The 19,522-nt window shown below is 39.5% G+C and overlaps 3 protein-coding genes across 3 annotated transcripts; 1 reads left to right on the top strand and 2 right to left on the bottom strand.

The window, feature by feature from the left end:
• Nucleotides 1-1,492: 1,492 nt before the first annotated feature.
• On the bottom strand, nt 1,493-3,757 carry LOC142400018 (alpha-2A adrenergic receptor-like). Its single transcript, XM_075484578.1, has 2 exons — nt 3,679-3,757; nt 1,493-3,492 (listed from the first exon to the last, which is right to left on the bottom strand). The coding sequence occupies exon 2, from the start codon at nt 3,312-3,314 to the stop codon at nt 2,112-2,114; it is 1,203 nt and encodes a 400-aa protein (XP_075340693.1). The 5' UTR covers nt 3,315-3,492; nt 3,679-3,757; the 3' UTR covers nt 1,493-2,111.
• Nucleotides 3,758-4,742: 985 nt separating this feature from the next.
• On the top strand, nt 4,743-9,645 carry smndc1 (survival motor neuron domain containing 1). The gene is made up of 6 exons (XM_075478424.1): nt 4,743-4,883; nt 5,221-5,347; nt 6,042-6,184; nt 6,843-6,998; nt 8,788-8,941; nt 9,030-9,645. Exons 2-6 carry the CDS (start codon nt 5,228-5,230, stop codon nt 9,165-9,167), a joined length of 711 nt encoding a protein of 236 aa, XP_075334539.1. The 5' UTR covers nt 4,743-4,883; nt 5,221-5,227; the 3' UTR covers nt 9,168-9,645.
• Nucleotides 9,646-9,920: 275 nt separating this feature from the next.
• On the bottom strand, nt 9,921-17,488 carry LOC142400008 (max-interacting protein 1-like). Its single transcript, XM_075484566.1, has 6 exons — nt 17,128-17,488; nt 15,890-15,992; nt 15,646-15,675; nt 14,377-14,491; nt 11,919-12,090; nt 9,921-11,814 (listed from the first exon to the last, which is right to left on the bottom strand). The coding sequence occupies exons 1-6, from the start codon at nt 17,354-17,356 to the stop codon at nt 11,651-11,653; spliced, it is 813 nt and encodes a 270-aa protein (XP_075340681.1). The 5' UTR covers nt 17,357-17,488; the 3' UTR covers nt 9,921-11,650.
• Between the last annotated feature and the right edge of the window lie 2,034 nt (nt 17,489-19,522).

Below are 19,522 nucleotides of genomic sequence, written 5' to 3'. Positions count from 1 at the left end.
TACCTTCCAGGCACAATTTTCTTTTCATATAATTGTCTTGTTCTTGTGCTTGGTATGATAGAGCGAGATAGATGGTGGGGTGGTCATGACATCCTTTTTTTGTGGGGATTGCTTTCATGGGATCGTGCTATTGTTTGAACAACTCTGCAGAGATTCATTCACAAATTTCAAATATTTCAGAGAGATATGCTGAGCTGCACAGCTATCACAATCATGACTTTTTTGTTGACACATACTTAACACATACAGAAATACCTGCAATCAGCAATTAGTCTTTCCTGTCGTTTCATGCCAATAGCTGTAGTTGACTGTATGCCACATCATTAACAATGAATATACATCTCAAGAACAAGAGGAAGAGCCATTGGCATGGACCATTGGAGCAAATTCTTGTGGCCAGACAGGCCATACACTATTATGCACAACCATAGAAAATTATGTCAGTGACTAAAGAAAATTGCATCTTTTTGGAAATTAGAAGTGGAGCATCATGATAGAACAGTCGGTGGCACTAATTCTCCATTTGTGTACCATTAAATCGAACCAGAGGGAGGAGGCAACATGGAATTAGTCAATAAATAGTAATGCAAAATTGGCACCTCTACTAATTGCATACAGGTGATAAGAAATTAGCCAACAATTATGCAAAATGATTAACAAATCCAACTGCAACTGAAATGATCATAAAGGTAATTTGGTCATACCCGTCAATACGACCCACAACATCGCCCTGGAAAGTAATGCCCCAATAAACAACAGGAGGGTAACATGACTCATATAAGCATTTCCACATCAGAACAGATGTCATTCTCAATTTTTTTTTTGTCTTTTATTAGCCACAAAATACACTTAAACCATTTTTTCTCATTTTCCTAATTACATTAGAAGAATATATTAGCTTGGGTAGACATGAGAGCAGCTGTGAAAGGTTCAAATTGGCATTAAGGAGGGAATGGTCGCATTGTAAAAAAGAATGTCTTTTAGCTGTGTTTTTTTTCTTTTTTCAACCCTAAGCCTGTATTTTGATTTATAACTCAAACCAAGTGATGTTATTTTCAAAAACCAACATTGTAACTAAGGCAACCAGCATATTGGGTTCCATGAGGGTGACAGTACACTTGTAAAAAGAACATATTTTAGACCCAAATATGATTATTGTCTAACCTTAACAAAGTCATGTTATTGCCTAAACCCAACCAGGAAATTACAAAAGAGTTTTAGTAAAGTGTTGTGTCATGGATGGAATATATGCTCGTTTCAATCTCACGTTCCACAAAGGCCCATGGCTGAGAGCACAGCATTTAGACGCTCCATCTACAATTTCTTGTAGATGGAAACCTATATTTTTGACAGGCCCAGCTTATTTTCTAAATAGTGTGCATCATTTTGACATTTAACTTCCCATTCCGCAAGGATTGAACACAATAATTCAATTCTCAGTCATAATGATGTAATTTTGATACCGTGTTTATACCATGTTTATTTACAAGTCTTTGACATTTAAGGGAATTTACATGTATGTAACATATAGCAGTGGTTCTCAACCTTTTTTGTATTCAGCAACACCCCCCTTCCATTTAATTTTTTTCCCCCTTCTCCTCGGCCATCTGGCAACCCACGGAAATTATCTCAAGACCCCCTGGGGGTCCTGATCTCCAGGTTGAGAATCACTGAGATATTGCACCATTAACACAAGTAAACATTTTCTTTCATTGCATGATGAAGTGTGCATCTGATGCAGCCATGACAGTTTAAATGTTGTAATGTTGGCTGAGCCTCTTCTTTCCATTTACAACATGATTCAGACAGTTACCTTTATACTGCACTCTTTTGAAAACACACGAAATCAACCGATGATTTATCCAATGGTTGACTGACTGTGATAGTCACAAGACCAACACGGATTTTATGAAATGTTTCATTCGTGATCTCCTAATTGTAAAATATCAACGTCGAAACTCAGATTGTGACAGTGTAATACTTGCTGTAAACAATTTTTTTGCATGATTTAATATGACGATACATTTGTATTGTCATATCATTACAGGCTTATTTACTGATGCCTTGATGCTGATGTGAAAGACATATGCAGAGGAATTATTTACAACCTCTCACATACCTCTGTTTCTTTTGCAAAGGATCTTCTTAAAAGATTTTCTGAAGTCAGTATTGAATATAGTGTATATAACAGGATTTAGTGAGCTGTTACAGTAACCAAACCAGAAAAACATTTTGAACAATGTCTCTGGGACGCAGCAGGTGTCACACACAGCAGTAAGCGTATATGTGAAGAAAAAGGGGAACCAGCAGAGAACAAACACACCCATGACTACAGCCAGGACAAATGTGAACCGCCTCTCTTTGTACTGCCTTCCTTTCCACCTTCTTGCTATCACAGAAGACCTCGGCTTTGCCTTTGGAGAGGTTTCTCCAGGCTTCACCTGAGTCATTTTGGTTGTTCTCACACTCCTCTTCTTCCTCAAGGAACACAGGAGGGTTTCATTCCCATCAGATGAAGAGGGATCCTCCTCCACATCAAGCTCATTGACCTCTTTACTGTCCGCATCTTTCAACTCATCCACGGGTTTGTCTTTTCTTTCCTGGTTTTCCGAAGCAAACTTCATGTCTTCTGAGTTGCCATTCTCTCTTTGCATCTGTCCTAGTGGGGCTCTTGTTCTTTTCTTGGCAATCAGGTATATTCTAACATACATCAAAATCATAATGACACAGGGTGCGAAGAAGGAGGCAGTGCTAGAGAATATGATATACCACTTATCCTCATTAATTTTACACACAGGGAAATCCTTTTTACCTTCGTCCTTTTTCATTGTTATGAGGGGTGGGAATGAAATCATGGCTGCCAGTACCCAAACTAAACAGACGGTGCATTTAATCCTTTGTGGTGTCCTTCTCAAATTGTACTCGATTGCTTTACTTACGGACCAGTATCTGTCCAGGCTTATTGCACACAGGTGGACAATGGATGAGGTGCAGAAGAGCACATCCAAAGCCAGGTGAATTTCACACCACACTTTACCAAAGTACCAGTAACCCATCAGTTCATTTGCTAAAGAGAATGGCATCACTAAGGTGGCAACCAGGATGTCTGCACATGCCAAAGACACCAAAAACAAATTCTGAGGTGCTTTCAGGGCTCGGCTTGTGTTCACCGCAATTACTACCATGACATTGCCAAACACAGTTAGCAGGATGAGCATACCCACCAGGATCGTGAGCGGCACGGAGGTCTGCACAGTATTAGGGTGCTTGCCAGCCAAAGTGTCATTTCCACTTGTTAGGTTGAGACAGCCCATCAGGACGAGCTGTGATGTCGATAATAAAGTCTGAAGAGTTTTCTGTCGGAGGGTTTGGGAGCTGCGCTTTCCAGCAGTCTATTAATTGAATCCATTCAAGAACCTGGCATCAGAGAGTTGAGTCTTTTCATTTTGCTCACTGGAAGCGCAAGTTGAAGAAAACTGTGGTTCGTCCTTCCTTAAGAATGAGAAAATAGAGACCAACTGAGAAAAAAGTGCAAAAAAAACACAAAAAAAATCATTCAAATAATGAAAAAGGGAAAGAAGTAAAGGGAAGTATGATTGTTTTTTTTCCCAGTTCGTCACGTCAGATAGTTTTAAAATGTAATTTTTACAAAGGAAAAGAATATTGTGATTTACCAACCTTTAAGAATAAAAATGTAAATCCCAATGATAACAATTAAATCCCAGGGAAGATGTTTTCTGAAACAGGTAGTGCTGGCTCAGGCAGGTTTTTTCATCTGTCGTAGCTGAAGTGGAGTGTGTCTTTTATATGGGCTTGATCTGACACTGGGGATCTGTGACGCTGTCTCCACTTCAGTGGGAACATGAATGGGTGGAGTTTATCCAGTGGAGGCTTTAAAAGAGATTGGATGTTGCTTCTAGACACTGAAGCCATAGGGTGATTACGATCTTAATTATCATGATGATTTATTGATGTAATATCTCTGAACTATCCAATTACAGTGGTATAAGTATACAATTTGTAAGGCTTTGCAGTTCTATTTCATGAACAATATATATATATGTATATACATATGTAATAAAAAATGTAATTGATAAACAAATGTGAACAATAAAAGTTGAATAAAAAATTCTATGAAGTTATGGTTGAATGTGGTTGGGCACTGTGCATTAAAATGTGCTCCTGTATTTACTTTTGTAAGCAAGGTTTGAGTGCTCAATCATAGGATACACTGATGACATGAGTGCTACTACATGTCTAAAGGGTAAAAAAATATATATATTATCTCATCTTTGTAAACATTATTATTATTTCTTTTCTCCTTTTTTATTTTGAGAACTCTAACATTTTCCATTTGCTTTACATAATTTTTCTAGTGCCTACATATGCACTTCTATATTCAAAGTTAACTTCTGTGGATGATGTGCATTAGTTTAAAAAAATCTTAATATATCTAGCTCTATGCAACACCAATGCGAGTGCACTACTTTTTTTCTTGTGATTAATTCTAAGACTTTTATGCCGTTTTGCTCATCACTCTGTGTTTACCACTCGATTTTATAAATAATAATAAGTGAACCGTTTTAGCGCATTTCCTATACATGCAGAGACTACACGAGTGGCTTTTATGCGTGTGACAAAGGGTTGTAACTACCTGCAGTTTACATATATTTTTGCAAACCAATGGGGGCGCTGGTGAGCCTCTTAGGTCTTTGTGATACAATCTGTTGTGAGTTATCGCGAGAAAACATTCTAGAGGTTTCCGGTTGACTTCTCGGATTCAGGAGAAAAAGGCATACTTTCTTTAAAGACGTCGTTTTGGAGAATTAAGGTTTTGAGCTTTTTAATTGTTATATTTTGGGGTCAACAGCATTTATACCAAGGTAAGATCACAGTCAGACTTATTGTTTTTGTGACTTTCACCCAATCAGTCTTCGCTAGCGTCAGCTTTCATTTGCTAAATTTACGTCGACGAAAAGGCCATGGGTTCTTGCTAACCCTTTTAGCGTTATGCTAAGATTAATGTTATGGTTGACACACGATATATGTTTTTATGCTTTTTTAAATTAAAAAATGCGATTATTAATACAACTTACGCTGTTTATTTGCAGTTATTTCATTTATAATCTAAGCAAGTACCAGCTGTATATGTTGATGTGCCGACGATATAAGCTAATAGTTAGCCATTTGATTTTGGATACTATTTTTGTGTTTGGCTAGCGGACAGATGTCAGAAGAACTGGTGAAACAGTTGAGCAGCTACAAAGCCCAGCTGCAACAAGTAGAAGTTGCCTTATCGACTGACCAAGACAATGAAGATCTTCTCAAACTCCAGAAGGACTTACAGGTTTGTGTCTCAATTCAATTAAATATCGAGAATCACACATTTAAAGCCGCATAGCAGTAACGTTTTGTTGGATTCACTTAAGATACAATAGCATTTCTCTGAAAACTTTATTGCTCAGTTCATGTGGTCAAAATTACAAAAATGTTTTGTTGATCATTTCAAATTTGCTACATGATACGCTTTTAAAATAGGTATGTATTTCCCTTAGAATCAAAGTAATCAAGAGCTTATTGTGTGTCTCTAATGGCACAAATGTGCAAGTAATCCTGATAGAAGTTTAAAAAAAAAAAAGAAAGCTTTTTAAAGTGTTTTTATGCTGTTGGGGGAGGTCAGGATCAGACTGAGCAGTACAGACGAAATGTGACATTCATATTCATTTGTCTCTGCCACTGGTAACATAAGCACTTGTTCTGCTTCAGTGCACAATCACATATTGTACTCTAAGGAATTTGAGATATTAGTATGACACTCGTAAGTCGGAATTAAAGTTATTAATCATACTTTGTGTCATCAACACTAAAGAAAGATTACAGCTTTCCCAAATGGGTCCTGTCCCACTTTATAAAAAGACTCGCATTACCTCTCTCCTCCAATAATCAAAATTTTGTAAACATGCTTTTTTAATTTTTTGTTTTGGTTATAGAAATGATTCCTGAGCTCACCATGAACTTCTGACTCTTGTGCTTGTTTGCAGGAAGTCATTGATCTTACTACAGATCTACTGACCTCACAGCCCGCCGATGGGGCCTCCAGCACAAGTGGTTCAGACACGGTTCCCGTGAAGCACAGCTGGAAAGTGGGAGACAGGTGTATGGCTGTTTGGAATCAGGATGGACAGTGAGTGTCACCAGCACAAATGCATGTCTTTAAAACACTCCAACTTGAGTTATTTTATTCATTTTACAGAAATTGTTTTATGAATTAGTTCTGTGCTCACGTATAACACGTAATTGCGTAATAAAATAAAACATTGAGAACATTATTGCTTTTATCCTTTTTAGCTGAAGCTTGCTCTTAACCAGAAATTCCAAACCAGATTAAGATATTTTAATGCATTCTATACCCATCACTGTTCTCACTAAATTATTAAATGAAACATACAGGCATCGTATAAAACGTGTGTATTCAATTTAAATTTAGTTGTTGCACATTTAGGAAAATGTTGAGGTATGTAAATTCTTTCAACTTGTACACTGATGGGTAACTATTTTATAATGTCGCCAGCTGATATACACTCCTTGCTTCTGCTCACAAAGTTTGTAGCAGTGATCTGTAAGGAATATCCTTATCCAGCAGAGAGATGGCTTGAAGGAGAAGGCAGCTTTGGCTTTATTTTGCAAAACTAACAGCAGAGATTGGCATGATGGAGGGGTTTTTATCCTAGGATTTTAAAATGGATGTTTAGAGTTGAATAATAGTATTGAGCTTTGCTTATTGATTAGAGCTTGAGTCTTTGGCTCATACTCACCTGCTTACAGACGTGATTTTTTGACAGGGTATATGAGGCTGAGATTGAGGAGATAGACCGGGAGAACGGCACAGCAGCTGTTACCTTTAGTGAATACGGGAATGCTGAAGTGATACCTCTCCAAAACCTCAAAGTGGCAGAAGAAGGGAAACGTTCTGAAGAGGATGGGAAGCCAAAATCAAGGTATGAACAAAGTCATTTGTAACTCACTTATTATTTGTTGACAGAAATATATGCAGTAGGTTGGCTTCTGCATCTACACTGGCAGAATTAATTGCTCCTTTATTGAGATTGAACCTGTATTTTGAACTTTACTGTAAATGCTTAAACACAAGGCTCTGTGTCAGCAGAAGGAAGGCTCAGCTGTGTAGAATGACTTCCACATAAAGTCATCAAGGTTTGTACAAAAAAAAACCCAACAACATAAGACTTGTTATCCTGCTGAGCAACAACGGCATCTATCTGTGTTTAAAGCGGGGTTTTCACCATGCCAGCTGTTTTTGGGTCTTAGTTTCCCTCCACTGTAGTCGCTGAGGGGCACCAACATTAATCCTCCATACCACCTCTTTACCTTTAACTGAGCACCAATGGGCACCAGGGTTTCCGCGGAGTCATAAAACGTCATAAATTTAATAATAAGAATTTTAGGCCATAAAAAGTCATAAAAACATCCAGATTTTCCAAACAAGGTCATAAATTACATTTCGCCACGTCTTAAATTTATATGCTCGTTCATTCATTAGTTCTACCATCGCCTCTCCACCTCGAGCCCATACGCTGATGGCGGAATTCATTCGTTTCGCCTGTTGCAGTTCTGCCTGAGGAATCTGGGTGGTATCGCGTTCCAGAACTTCAAGGTCCATGCGCCAGTGTAGCACTTCCATAGAAACCCGCGCGAACTTCAGAGCTTCACTGCCGGTGTTCTGATCATGTAGCCTAGGTCTATAGTCGCACGGTCTACTTAGCCTAGCTTGTATTGTGTCTTAGCTTTTACTGTCACAATGGGAAAGTGCACATTTAACGTGTTATGGCTAGAAGACGGTGCGTTTAAGAATTGGCTTAAGCCCGTCGCGAACAATAGATACCAAGCCTATTGCACTCCGTGCAAAAAGACATTGGAGTACTCCAGTTTAGGCATTAAAGCCTTGAATTCTAATGCAAAATCAGAGAGGCATAAAGTCTGTGTACAAGGTTTGCAGCGGGTGCAGGCCATCACTCAGTTTTGTTCTCCGTCACTACCCGGTCCAAGCTCAGCACAGCATTCCGTAAGTCTCGCTCCAGCCGCCACACACAGTGCTTTCGGATCAACATCCACGTCGAAAGCGGAGGTCCTGTGGGTGTTGAACACCGTTACGAAACACCAGTCGTACAGCGGGAACGAAGACATTGCCGAACTTTTCCGAACAATGTTCCCGGACTCAGAAATAGCCAAGACCTTTACGTGTGGGAAAGATAAGACCTCGTACATCGCCCGCTTTGGCTTGGCAGAGTACATTAAAAAAGACCTCGTCTCCAAAATCACGGGGCCTTACGTCCTCATGTTTGATGAGAGCTGAATCAGACAAGCAAGAAAAAACAGCTGGACGTACACGTAGACATTGGTTTTCAATTTAACTGAATTAAATAAAAGAGCTCTTCTTAACATTTTATATTGTTGATTGGTTTAATAGGCTACTGTTGTGTACCACTGTTAATTTACAGTGGTACAGTTTACAGTTGTTACAGTAACAGTTATTACAGCTGTACATGGTACAGTTGTTAAGTGAATAAAAATAAAAGATTTTTTAAAGGAATCGACTAAAGTTATTTCTCGTAATTCGTGTAGGTCATAAATTTAAATTAACATGGTCATAAAAAGGTCTTAAATTGTCTTAAATTTGACTGACTAAACCCTGCAGAAACCCTGAACTTTTTAATGGTAGTGGTGGAGGTGTTAAAGGTTTTTATTTTTTTTTCTTGTGTGTCTTTTAAGGAAGGAGCAGATAGCAGAGCAGCGTGAATATAAGAAGAAGAAAGCCCAGAAAAAGGTAGCGAGGATGAAGGAGTTGGAGCAAGAGAGGGAGGAGCAGAAGTCAAAGTGGCAACAGTTCAACAACAAAGCTTATTCAAAGAACAAAAAAGGACAGGTAAGTGACTTTTAAAGATTTTTTTAGAGACCTTAAGTTACCTATATTTTCTGTTTCTAACCTCCTCTTATGTTTGTTGTTCTTGTAGGTAAAGAGGAGCATATTTGCATCTCCAGAAAGTGTAAACGGGAAGGTGGGAGTGGGAACATGTGGCATTGCAGACAAACCTATGACCCAGTACAATGACACATCCAAATACAATGTCAGACATCTAATGCCACAATGATATTATATATTCTGTACATAATAATCCACTGTATACTAGCTGTATCAGTGCTTTCCATTGTGTTTATACATGATTTAAGTTTCTCAAGTAAAAGAAAGCTTTCAAAGGAATTTTGCTTCCACACCAGTGTTTGACATATTGTTGTAGTCTTCTGACATATAATGTAGATACAACAAAAATCCTTTCCTGCTCTTGAACAAGATTACCTGTTGAATATAAACAGGAAGTTTTAGAAAAAACGTTGTCTTTTTGTCCCCATGTTTGACTGAGGCAAAGTACCTGCGAAAATATGTATAAACACACCTTTAGATTTGGGATGCACATTTAAGTCAAATTTCTTCTCCTTTTTTTTTAATCTCTGACACAAGTAGAGACATTTGAACATTGATAATGGTGTTGATTTGAAATGGCTGGATTTACATTTTAATTTCTGTACATAAATAACAGTGAAATAAACATTTTGTTGTCTGTTTTTAAAGATATTGCTTCTGACTTTTTGAATTTTTACACATTACATTCTTGCCATGTTGGGTCCTGCAGGTGGCAGCAAACACTTTATCCTGTGTGAGACTGTTCACATGACACATTATATTATATGCGGCGTTTACTTGACGTACAATAACTATTCTCTTTGAGCAAGCCCAAGACTGGGCACGAAATACAGTTTTGTCAGTCAAATGCAAGTTGCTGTGAATTGCAGAAGCATAGAATATTATCTGAGCAATAAGTGTTGGGAAATAGACAACATTGGTACACATTTGTGGGTAGGGTTTTATTTAGATTCCAGGAATAGTTTTCAGGAGCTGTAACAAAGTATTTGCAGGGGGCCAGCAGCACATATTTTGCACAAAAGCCACCTTGGAAGGCTGATTAAGCACAAGAAAGACATTCTGAGGTGTGCCTTAACATGTTTTTTTTTTCATTGTGCATTTTATAGTTATCCAAATGCATTTTCAGGGGTGTGGTTAAGGACTTCTAACAAGGAACTTTGTGCAAGAGTTGATCCCCATGTTAAGACACAATTTGGTGGTGATCTACAAAGATAGATGGTCATTGAAATGTTTTATTTGGTTTCGTGGAGCAAAACAGGTCATCAGTGCAACTCTTATTTTATATATGCTTTGAATTATAGGTGTGAAGTCTCCAAATTTAAATAATTTGAGCCTGTTCTTTTTTTCTGCATCAGTACAAAACAATGTTACAATGACGTATAAAAATGAAACCGTATTGTGTGGTTTGCTGTTCATGCTACCAACATTATTATTAGACTCATTGATCCAAAGCAGGTTAAATATGATTAGAAAGGCTACATTCAAGACACATGCACCATAGCATTTAAAGTCTATTACAATCCATTCACTGCTGATTATAAGTAGCTGATACAACTACCGAAGCAAGTTCACATATAATTTTGAGTTGGATGGACAAAATAATCTACTAAATCTGGTAAACGTTACTGTTATGATCAAACTAGGGACATTATTGCTTGGACTTTGTGCTTGGACAAGTGTGGGAAAGCTTTTAACTGTCTAAACAAATTGGAATATGCACAGTGTGAAAGCATTCAACTAAATATCTCAGAAAAAGACATACAGCACTCAACGTGCTTTAGCAGGGGTTTGTATCAAGTAAGTTTGTTTGACATTTAAAAACAAAGTGGTTTTTGTAGGGGTCCCCCCCCCCCCATTTCCCTGTGACCCAAGATGTAGCCACAGTACAATTAAATATATGAAAAATAAATAGAATTATATGCTAAATAAATTAGACAACAAAGGTGGTCTACACCATCTGTTTTGATAGCACAAAAAGAGAAGCACCACTGATGGTTGTGGGTCCTAAAGCAGATGTTGTCGAAGTGTGTAATATATTTTGGAATGCTGACATTATAGCCCTTGGCGGCTTGTCATTGACAAGAAGTGCTTTGTGGATATTTTATCCAATGAAAAAGGGCATTATTTTACAAGGCAAATGGAGCAAACGTTCCCAATGGTGAGCTTCTAGCTGGTATTGTTTTTGTGTGTGTGTGTTTTGCTGGTTTCTGAGGATCAACTTGATTAAATGCAGTCTGTCCTTCAGTGTTTGACACCGCTGCGACAATAGGTCCTTTACAGGATCAATAATTAGAGCAGGTATGGTTGATCCGAGCTGGCAACAGGTAAAGGGACATTTGGGTGATTGGTGAAGCCAACTTTGAAAGTGAGGAACTGCATTATGCCAAAGATTAAAGGTTAATGTAAAAATTTGTCAGAGATGTAAAGAAGCTTGTCGGATTTTGGAGGAAGACCATTTCAATTTTTAGTCTGGACTGGACTTAAGGCTGGTTCTTGGGTTGAGTAGAGGTGGATTTCATTTGTCTGGTGGGAGGCTGGTTCTTCTGAAAACGATTGGCCTTAACTTTTAAGGAGAATGGAGCTATAGGCTGGTATTTTAAAAGGTGAAAGCCATAAAAGATAGCAGCCGGAGTGAAAGTATAGATCAGTGCTTTAAGCGGAGAAGGCCAGTTTTAGACTGCAAGTGGAGTAGCCCTCATCACTGGCTAAGCTCTGCCGGCTGCTGTGGTCGTCCAGGTCACTTGCACCACTGGTGCTAACACTGTCCATTTCTCCATGGGAGAACTCAGTGCTTTCCACGTCAACTTCAATTTCCTCTGTTCAAACACATAAGCAACACACAAACACAGATTAAACCTCTTAACACTTGGAGTATAGATATGTAAAATTAGAAAAAGAAGTTGTAATTAGACAGACTAACCTCTGTCAGACTCTGAGCGATCAGAGTCTATACGGGAGCCCAGGCTGTCTGTGCGAACCCTCTCTCGCTCTCCATGAGGCTGCAACAGAGCTAGCTGCCTCTGCAGGTGCCTTTGTTCCCTCTCTAAGGTCTCCAGTTGGTGCTGACTTTTTCGGTCCATCTCTTCAAGTTTCTGAACAAAGAGACATGTATCCAAGTTGAATCTCTCGTAGTTATCCAGAAATATGAGGAAAAGAGCTCATGAGTGTGGATCCAATCTATCAGTAGTGGTTAACACAAAGTAATGCTTGTGAGGATGGTGAACCTTTCACACACACACACACACACACACACACACACACACAGAGTAATGTATGATGTAGTTGCTGCTGTCAGATGGACCACCCCTGTGCCCTCCAATAAATTATTCAATGCACAAGTAGGACGGCAAGTAGCTGGTGTCTATATGAGGTGGATATAGGTGAAATATGACTGGATGGAACAGTGAAATGAACATAGAAGACATCCTGTCCAGCTTTTTGGCAGGACTACTTAACTTTAAGTTATTTCTTTAAATGATCTTATAATGGACACTCATTATTGACAGTATATGCTTATTTTCATAAATAAATGATCTCATCAAATAAGAAATTCAAATGAAATGGCCATACTGCAACCACTCACTGGGATATTTCTGATTAAGCCAACCATGTCTATATAGTTTTCTGTATACTGGTTCACTTAAACTAACTGCTCCCAGTATATTATTAAATTGTTGTAAATAAGGGGGAGATGTGTAGGATGTGCCTGAGTTATCACACCAATATCAAAGCTGACTCTTACAACTATTTGTTGCCTGTTCTGAATAGAGGAGAGGCTTGTGTGTATATCAAGTAAATAAAGTAAAATAATGTTTTCACTTTTCTTTTGTACCATTTTGCCTCGATGTGAGTCGGAGTAGCTTTTATCATTGCTTTTCCTGTATCACCAAACAGTTGTTTATCTTTGTTTGCTCTGGTTTCTTTTTAACTTCCTGTAGCCTCAAGCCTTAAGCCGGCTGCACCTGCTCCATTGTTTTACTCTGGTTCTGAAAATACAATACAGTAGCATTGAAAAGCATCACTTCCTGGGCCACAAACATGGTCATTCTGCATGCAAGGCCAAAGTCAACAGCTGAAATCACAGATACTTAACCCCTCCCACAGACTGTTGCCAGGATTGCTTTCATATTTCAGCCCTCAGTCACACCTCAGCTGTTACTACAACTGCATATCCAAAGTTTATCTGACTTTAATTGCAGCCATCAGGGGACCCAAAGCGCTGAACGTTGGATACTTTTCCACCACTTAGTCTTTTGATCCTATTGTCAGTCTTAAGTATCTCTGATGAAGCAATCCCCTCAGCCAGGCAGCGTTAACAGAACAGGTGCTTTTCAGACCAGCAGTTGGTGTTTATGACATGAGATCCAATCAAAGACTAACCAAGGTCCAAAATCCTGCAGACAACGGCCTACAACAGCCCCAGATTAAGAGAGACTGAAGAACTGCATTAACAAGTCATCAACCATAATTTCCTGACACTAAGGCCAAAGCCTTAAGTTGCATTTATCTGATTACAGTGGAACTATACGGAGGTGCCTTAGAAATACCCTTTTTGCCGTAAACTGTCAATATATTTGGAGTTAATACACTGCTAATGTAAAGCATTGAATTATGATGTAGTACCAAAATGGTGTCTGTATTTCCATAAATGAGTGCATCTAGACCGGTCTTTTGATTTCCAGCAGCTTACTTTATGTCAGCTGCGTGTGATCACAAAGCAAACATTTTGCTGTCAGCAAATACCTTTTGAACAAGTGTCGAACTAAAACGGATCGTCAGAATCAAAAGAATTTCAAACGGGGTTCCTGCCTAATTCAGCTTTTTGTGGAGAAAGTGAAGCTGCATGGTGATGGTGCCTGATGGACAGTGAAGCATCAGGACAGCATGGCAGTTTGCACCTCAAGGAAAAAACAAACACTTGGCTGCCAAAAGGGAAGGCGAGAGAGTTGAAAGGGTTTTGTTATAAAAATGAAAAAACAGAATCAGTGAGAGTCTAGTGACACTTACATTTTGTAATGTATCGCTAAAGGAGTCTCACAGTTGGATTCAAATAGAGACTAGTATATTTCTTCGTGCATCAAAGCCGATCCCTGTAGAGCTACAGATCAGTAAAAACACCCCACAGTAGCTATATCTGTATTTTTCCAACTATTTCAAGACAAAATGGCTGCAGTGAAAGGGGCCATTTTTACTTTCATGACAAGTAGCTAGGTTACCACAACATTCCCCAACCGACATCAGCCAAACCATTAATTCATGGCCTGTCATGAATAAGAAGCAGCATGTGCATATGATTACATTATTACTTTTGATGACAAAAAGGAACCAGCAGCAACCCGGAGTCCCATGATAGCACCATACTGCTTAGACAACCACACCTTGATGTGTGCTTTGGCCTTGTTGAGCAGTCCCAGTGTGGTGTGCCGACTGCAGTCTGGTCCCAGAGGGATGAGCGACTTCAACCTCTCCAAACACAAGCGGAGATGTGCTCGCCTGTGGGAGACACAGTCAGGGTAATTTCTCTTTAGAGACAGCATAAACAGAGTAAAGTCCACTATTTGAATCACTTGAATATACAGAAACGGCAAAGATTAATTTGGATATGTATGAATTCTTTATCTTTGCACTTATCTTGACTCTGTTAGGTTATATTAACTCATTTGTTCTGAGCTATTAGGTATGAAGATGTAATGAGCAATTCACTGTCCGGTTCTGGAACTTTTGTGATTACATATAAATCTATTTGGCCTCAGATTTCAAAGCTGCTGGGGTCAGGGTGACATTGTGTTTATGATACACCAAAGCCCCAGGGATCTGTAGTCTGAATGAATGCAGGTACTGCAAAGGGCCCCCGCTGTGCTTTAAAGTAATGGTGTAAAATGTAGGTCAAATCATGATGTCATCTCTGCATTGGCCACATCTTTCGAAATGAATAATAAATAAATAACAAAAGAATAAATATTTGCCCACTATGAGGCATCCTCTTGGAGGTGCCCCTTCTCTCGTTATTTATGTGTGATAGGAGGATTCTCACACACAGATATGGCTGGACATTTGTTTCCTGCTTTACAGCAGAAGCTGCCTCATCCCGCATTAGCGAAAGCTAGCTGCTGTTCAATTTGCAGCTGTGAATCTCTCAGGAAGGAGCCCTGTTGTCTGGAAACAGACGGTTCCCATTTGCTGACTGGGGAAATGTCTGCATGTCCACAAGGAACACTGCTGCTACTGAGGCTGGGTTTTATTTGCCTTGCAAAAAGGCCCACTATGCATGCTATCATAACCAATATGTTAATTTATAAGTTCTTGATAATAAAAAAAAAAAAATGCAAAAAGCCAGGACCAAGATATACAAATGAGGCACAGTGGAGAGAGCAGCCTGAAGCTCCATTTAGCATCAAGAAGATGAATTCTTGTCACAGCATTTTAAAGACAGTGAAGTCTTTCTCCCTGTTTTATACGTTTCTTCGCATTAACATTGTCATCTTTTTAAGCACATGAACCTTAAGTTGTTTGGGGGTGTAAATCTAATGGGGCTGCCACAGTCAGGACAACACATTCTTCATCTTCCTCTGTTTTTACTTTGCAGAGCCCACTGTTTTTGTCACAAACATGCATCGAAATGACCTCTTCAGTCTTGCTTCACTCACCTGTTCTTTTCCAGTTCATTGTGTGCTGACCTGTCGAAAATGACAAATATATCAACAAAAGCGTCACATATCTCACAAATGCAAAACACCACATAGTATAATATCTATGTGCATGGTATAAATCCAGATTAATCCTGAACAACAACACAATGTTGATTGCGTGTTTTGGAGATTATTTCAAATTGGCATCAGCTTTATATTTAGCTTGTGAGTTGTTTTTCTTTTTCCAAAGTTGTTTACTTACCTGTTGTGAATGTTGTCCATTTTTCTGTTCTTTAATTTACGCTGCTTCTGTTGATGTGAAATCTCCGTTGCAGGATATGTTGAAGCATACCCATGCTCACATTCTGTTGAAGAGAAAGAGAAAGAGGAATAAATGTGTTTTGGATTGTTAACCAAAGCTACAAGCACAAATAAAGCAAGTTTTTCAAGATGGATGTGACCGTGTTTGACATGTAAGAATCAGATTATGTCCTAAAATGTGGCACCACAGACATGGAATTAAACCTAAACTTGAACTCTGATATGTTAAGACAAAGATTTTGAAAAATCTTATTCCAATCTTGCACTTTTGACGATGATGAACAAATATGTATCATAATTAACCACATGACAACAAATACATCACAACCGGGCGAATTAAACGGAGAAAACATGTTAGAATATTTTTGGCACGAACGTCTCCAGTCCTACAACATTCTCAGGGCTATTTAAAGACTACAGTTCCCATGAACCCTCCTTCTCGGTAACATAAGACGTCACAAGTAAAACTGTGCGTGATTGGTTATTTGCAGTGACCCTGACGCGAGGAATATGTGTCCCGACCAATGAAAACTTCACAATTTGTTCCATGTGGAAACCATGTGAACAACACATACAAGGAAGCAGTGGCTACCCGAGAAAACCATAGCAGGAACTCAAATTAGGAAACTTTAGAGGGGTTAAAATCTCAACCAGAGTCCTAATCAGCGAGAGGGACCGCAAATGCGATGTTTTATGTGTGGATTTGATCTTTTAGGGGAATAATTCGGGAATGAGCTACGATAAATCGAGGGAGAAGGTTAGACTAGAAATGGGCTGTCTCAAATATCATGATGTTGGGAAATGAACCTAAAAATGCACATATGGGAACATGGTTCAAAGGAGAATGTTTTAAATCGTGAATACGGTCAAGAGGCTGCGTTTCCTGCAGTCTGCAAAAGACTCGATGGCAGCGAATAGCTGCAAGGCTATTGTTGCAGGAAAATGAAGTCTCCCTGACGAGGCTGATTTGCAAATTCAGGCCATTTTTTCAACTTATTTTTAAACAGTCACATTTTGTTAAGAGACTGGCCGATTAGAGGACAGTTTTGCCGCAGCAGGTGTAACATCAGTGGCTGCTGTTGGGCCAGTTCATCTGTCCGCTGCGCGTCTTTTGTCGCCCTCGCCTCTATTGTTGTCTGCTCGGCGCATTAATATCCCCTGCAGTCCGTGTTTACTTACTTCCGTTGTTCTTCTCAATATTTTCAATGTAATTGGCTGCGTCGAGCAGGACTTGCACGTTCCTCATAAAAGTGCCGATTTGGTCCATTGCCGAACATTTGGAATATAAAACGTCGCTGAAAGAATAGTCGGACATCTCTCCGAAATCCTGCTGGTCCATGGACGCGTCAGACTCCGACAGGACCTCTTCGGGTTTCAGCTCACTGTGCTGTCGCATGTACTTCACCATTATTATTAGTATTGTTGTTTTACTTAAAGGCGTTTCTTTTGGGGAGCGCTTTGACAAATACGCAACCGTGAAATTGCTCCTCTTGTTCTGTGTGTGCACTGAGCGGATGACTGAAATGAACTAGGCTGGATGGAATTGCAGTCCTTAGCCTCAGCCACTTGCCCTACTTGGTGGATAATCCCTCCCACTAACGCATGCACATTGCATTCATTGTCAGCTGTGCCACATTATAAATCCTCGTTATCAATACTGCAGAGAGTTACCAATAACACACTTTGTCAAGTAACATTATGATTGCTGTATTTTTTTTCTATAAAGTGCCTTTTTTTTCAGCGGATATGATTATGACAAACACCCTGCCTTTCACGTCCACACTGGTATCTCTTAATGTTTGTGTGGCAGTGGACAGTATCAGACCTAATCATCAGTTCAGCCTGGATATCAGCTGCCAGCATTGGCCCCAGTAATAAATATGTAATCACCTGGGGCTTTTGTATTGCTGAAGGGCCTCGTGCAAATACTTAAATGCTGGAAGGGAACATTATTGCCATGCTCTTCAGTTGTTAAAATCATCTCTTCAAATTTGGACACATCCAAGGAACATTTTAGAATGACGCATGTGTTCCTTTCATCTGTGGCAATAACTTGAAATATACCTGTGTGTTTTGAAAGCTAATTGAATATGCAACACAATGGTGCATTCAAATGTCTGATGTGGTAATTCAAGGTAATTTTCTTTGTCAGAAATGCATGCACATTCAGTGTTGTGGAGAGGGGGTTCTACTGGATATGAATCCAAAAGATTCATGTGATTTTTGTGACAGTTTATCATGATTTTCATTTGGCAGCCCTACTTTTTTCCTCTTCAAATGTTGCCTTCGAAAAAGCGGCGTAAACTCACACTGACATAATAAAGTAATAAACCAGTAAAATAATGTTTAATGTCACAGTGAGCAAAGTCTGTCCCACAGGGGATGTTTCAGTTCAACGGACAAGGAATTTTCATGACAGTGAAAATGGCCTCACTAATGTTTCAAGTTATCATCTATTTGGCAAAACTAACCTTGAAATTTTATGTTTCTTCTCACTGGATGGTCCACCTCCGTTGTCCTTTTTCAAAGATTAAGAAGTCATATCCCCCCACACTGTGAGGGCTGGAGGAGAACAGAGGGGAAAGGGACTGCCTTTATGAGGCCAGCCATGCGTGCAGGGCTGTGTTGTTCCTCCGAGACAATGGGTGCAGATGGCTGGCCCGCTGCAGATGTGGCCAGGCCTGTAACAGACGCTTGTAAGAGCGAACACCCTCCCGTGAAGTTTGTATCAGCCGCCTGGCAAGGCCTGACACATTGACAGCTCTTGTCTGGACGCTAAGATGGAGACACACAGTTCAGTGGCACACAATCTTAACAATTGCTAGTTTGAAAATACACGTGTATTGTAAAAGTTTGCTCATTTTGGGGGGATTTTCCATTTGATTAAGCTTCAGCCACATCCCTGAAGCGATATTAATGTAAACTCAGACCTCAGACCCAGCAGAGCTGCCTGCATGCTCAGTCAGCCCAACATGAACAGATAGTTCAGTGGGGGAGGGAAACTGACAGCGTTTCATCGGGAAAAGTCTCATCTGTGCTCTGAGACTTGTGTGCAGACTGACTGACTGCGCGTGCTGCACACTGATAGCGACGGAGTGGTAAGCTGACCCGCTGTAGGTTGGTGTAGAATGTGACCCCAACCAGAGTAATCTGAAAAGCCTGAGGATTACACCAGTGGCTCGGCTGTCACAGTGGAGGTGAAGTCACACGGTGCTAGAGTGTGTAACAGAGTGTTTGTTAAAGAATGTGTCAAACACTCTACTGTGGTCTTACACTTCAGTGGTAAAGACATTTAGATGTTGTTGAGAGGGAAAATGCATGTACAGCAACACCATTGCTCCATTGCATAAAGAGTAACCCGCTCATGGCATACCAGCCATATCAATCTGAAATGATCTATCTATCTATCTATCTATCTATCTATCTATCTATCTATCTATCTATCTATCTATCTATCTATCTATCTATCTATCTATCTATCTATCTATCTATCTATCTATCTATCTATCTATCTCACTAGCTGGTGCTTTTGTTTAGATAAGGGCCTCAGACGATGCATTGTGCAGAAGCAGTC

Source organism: Odontesthes bonariensis, chromosome 2 (assembly GCF_027942865.1).
Source record: "Odontesthes bonariensis isolate fOdoBon6 chromosome 2, fOdoBon6.hap1, whole genome shotgun sequence".
In the NCBI taxonomy this organism is placed as follows: Eukaryota; Metazoa; Chordata; class Actinopteri; order Atheriniformes; family Atherinopsidae; genus Odontesthes; species Odontesthes bonariensis.
The sequence above is the reverse complement of the archived record's forward strand: the minus strand, read 5'-3'. Positions and strand labels throughout refer to the sequence as shown.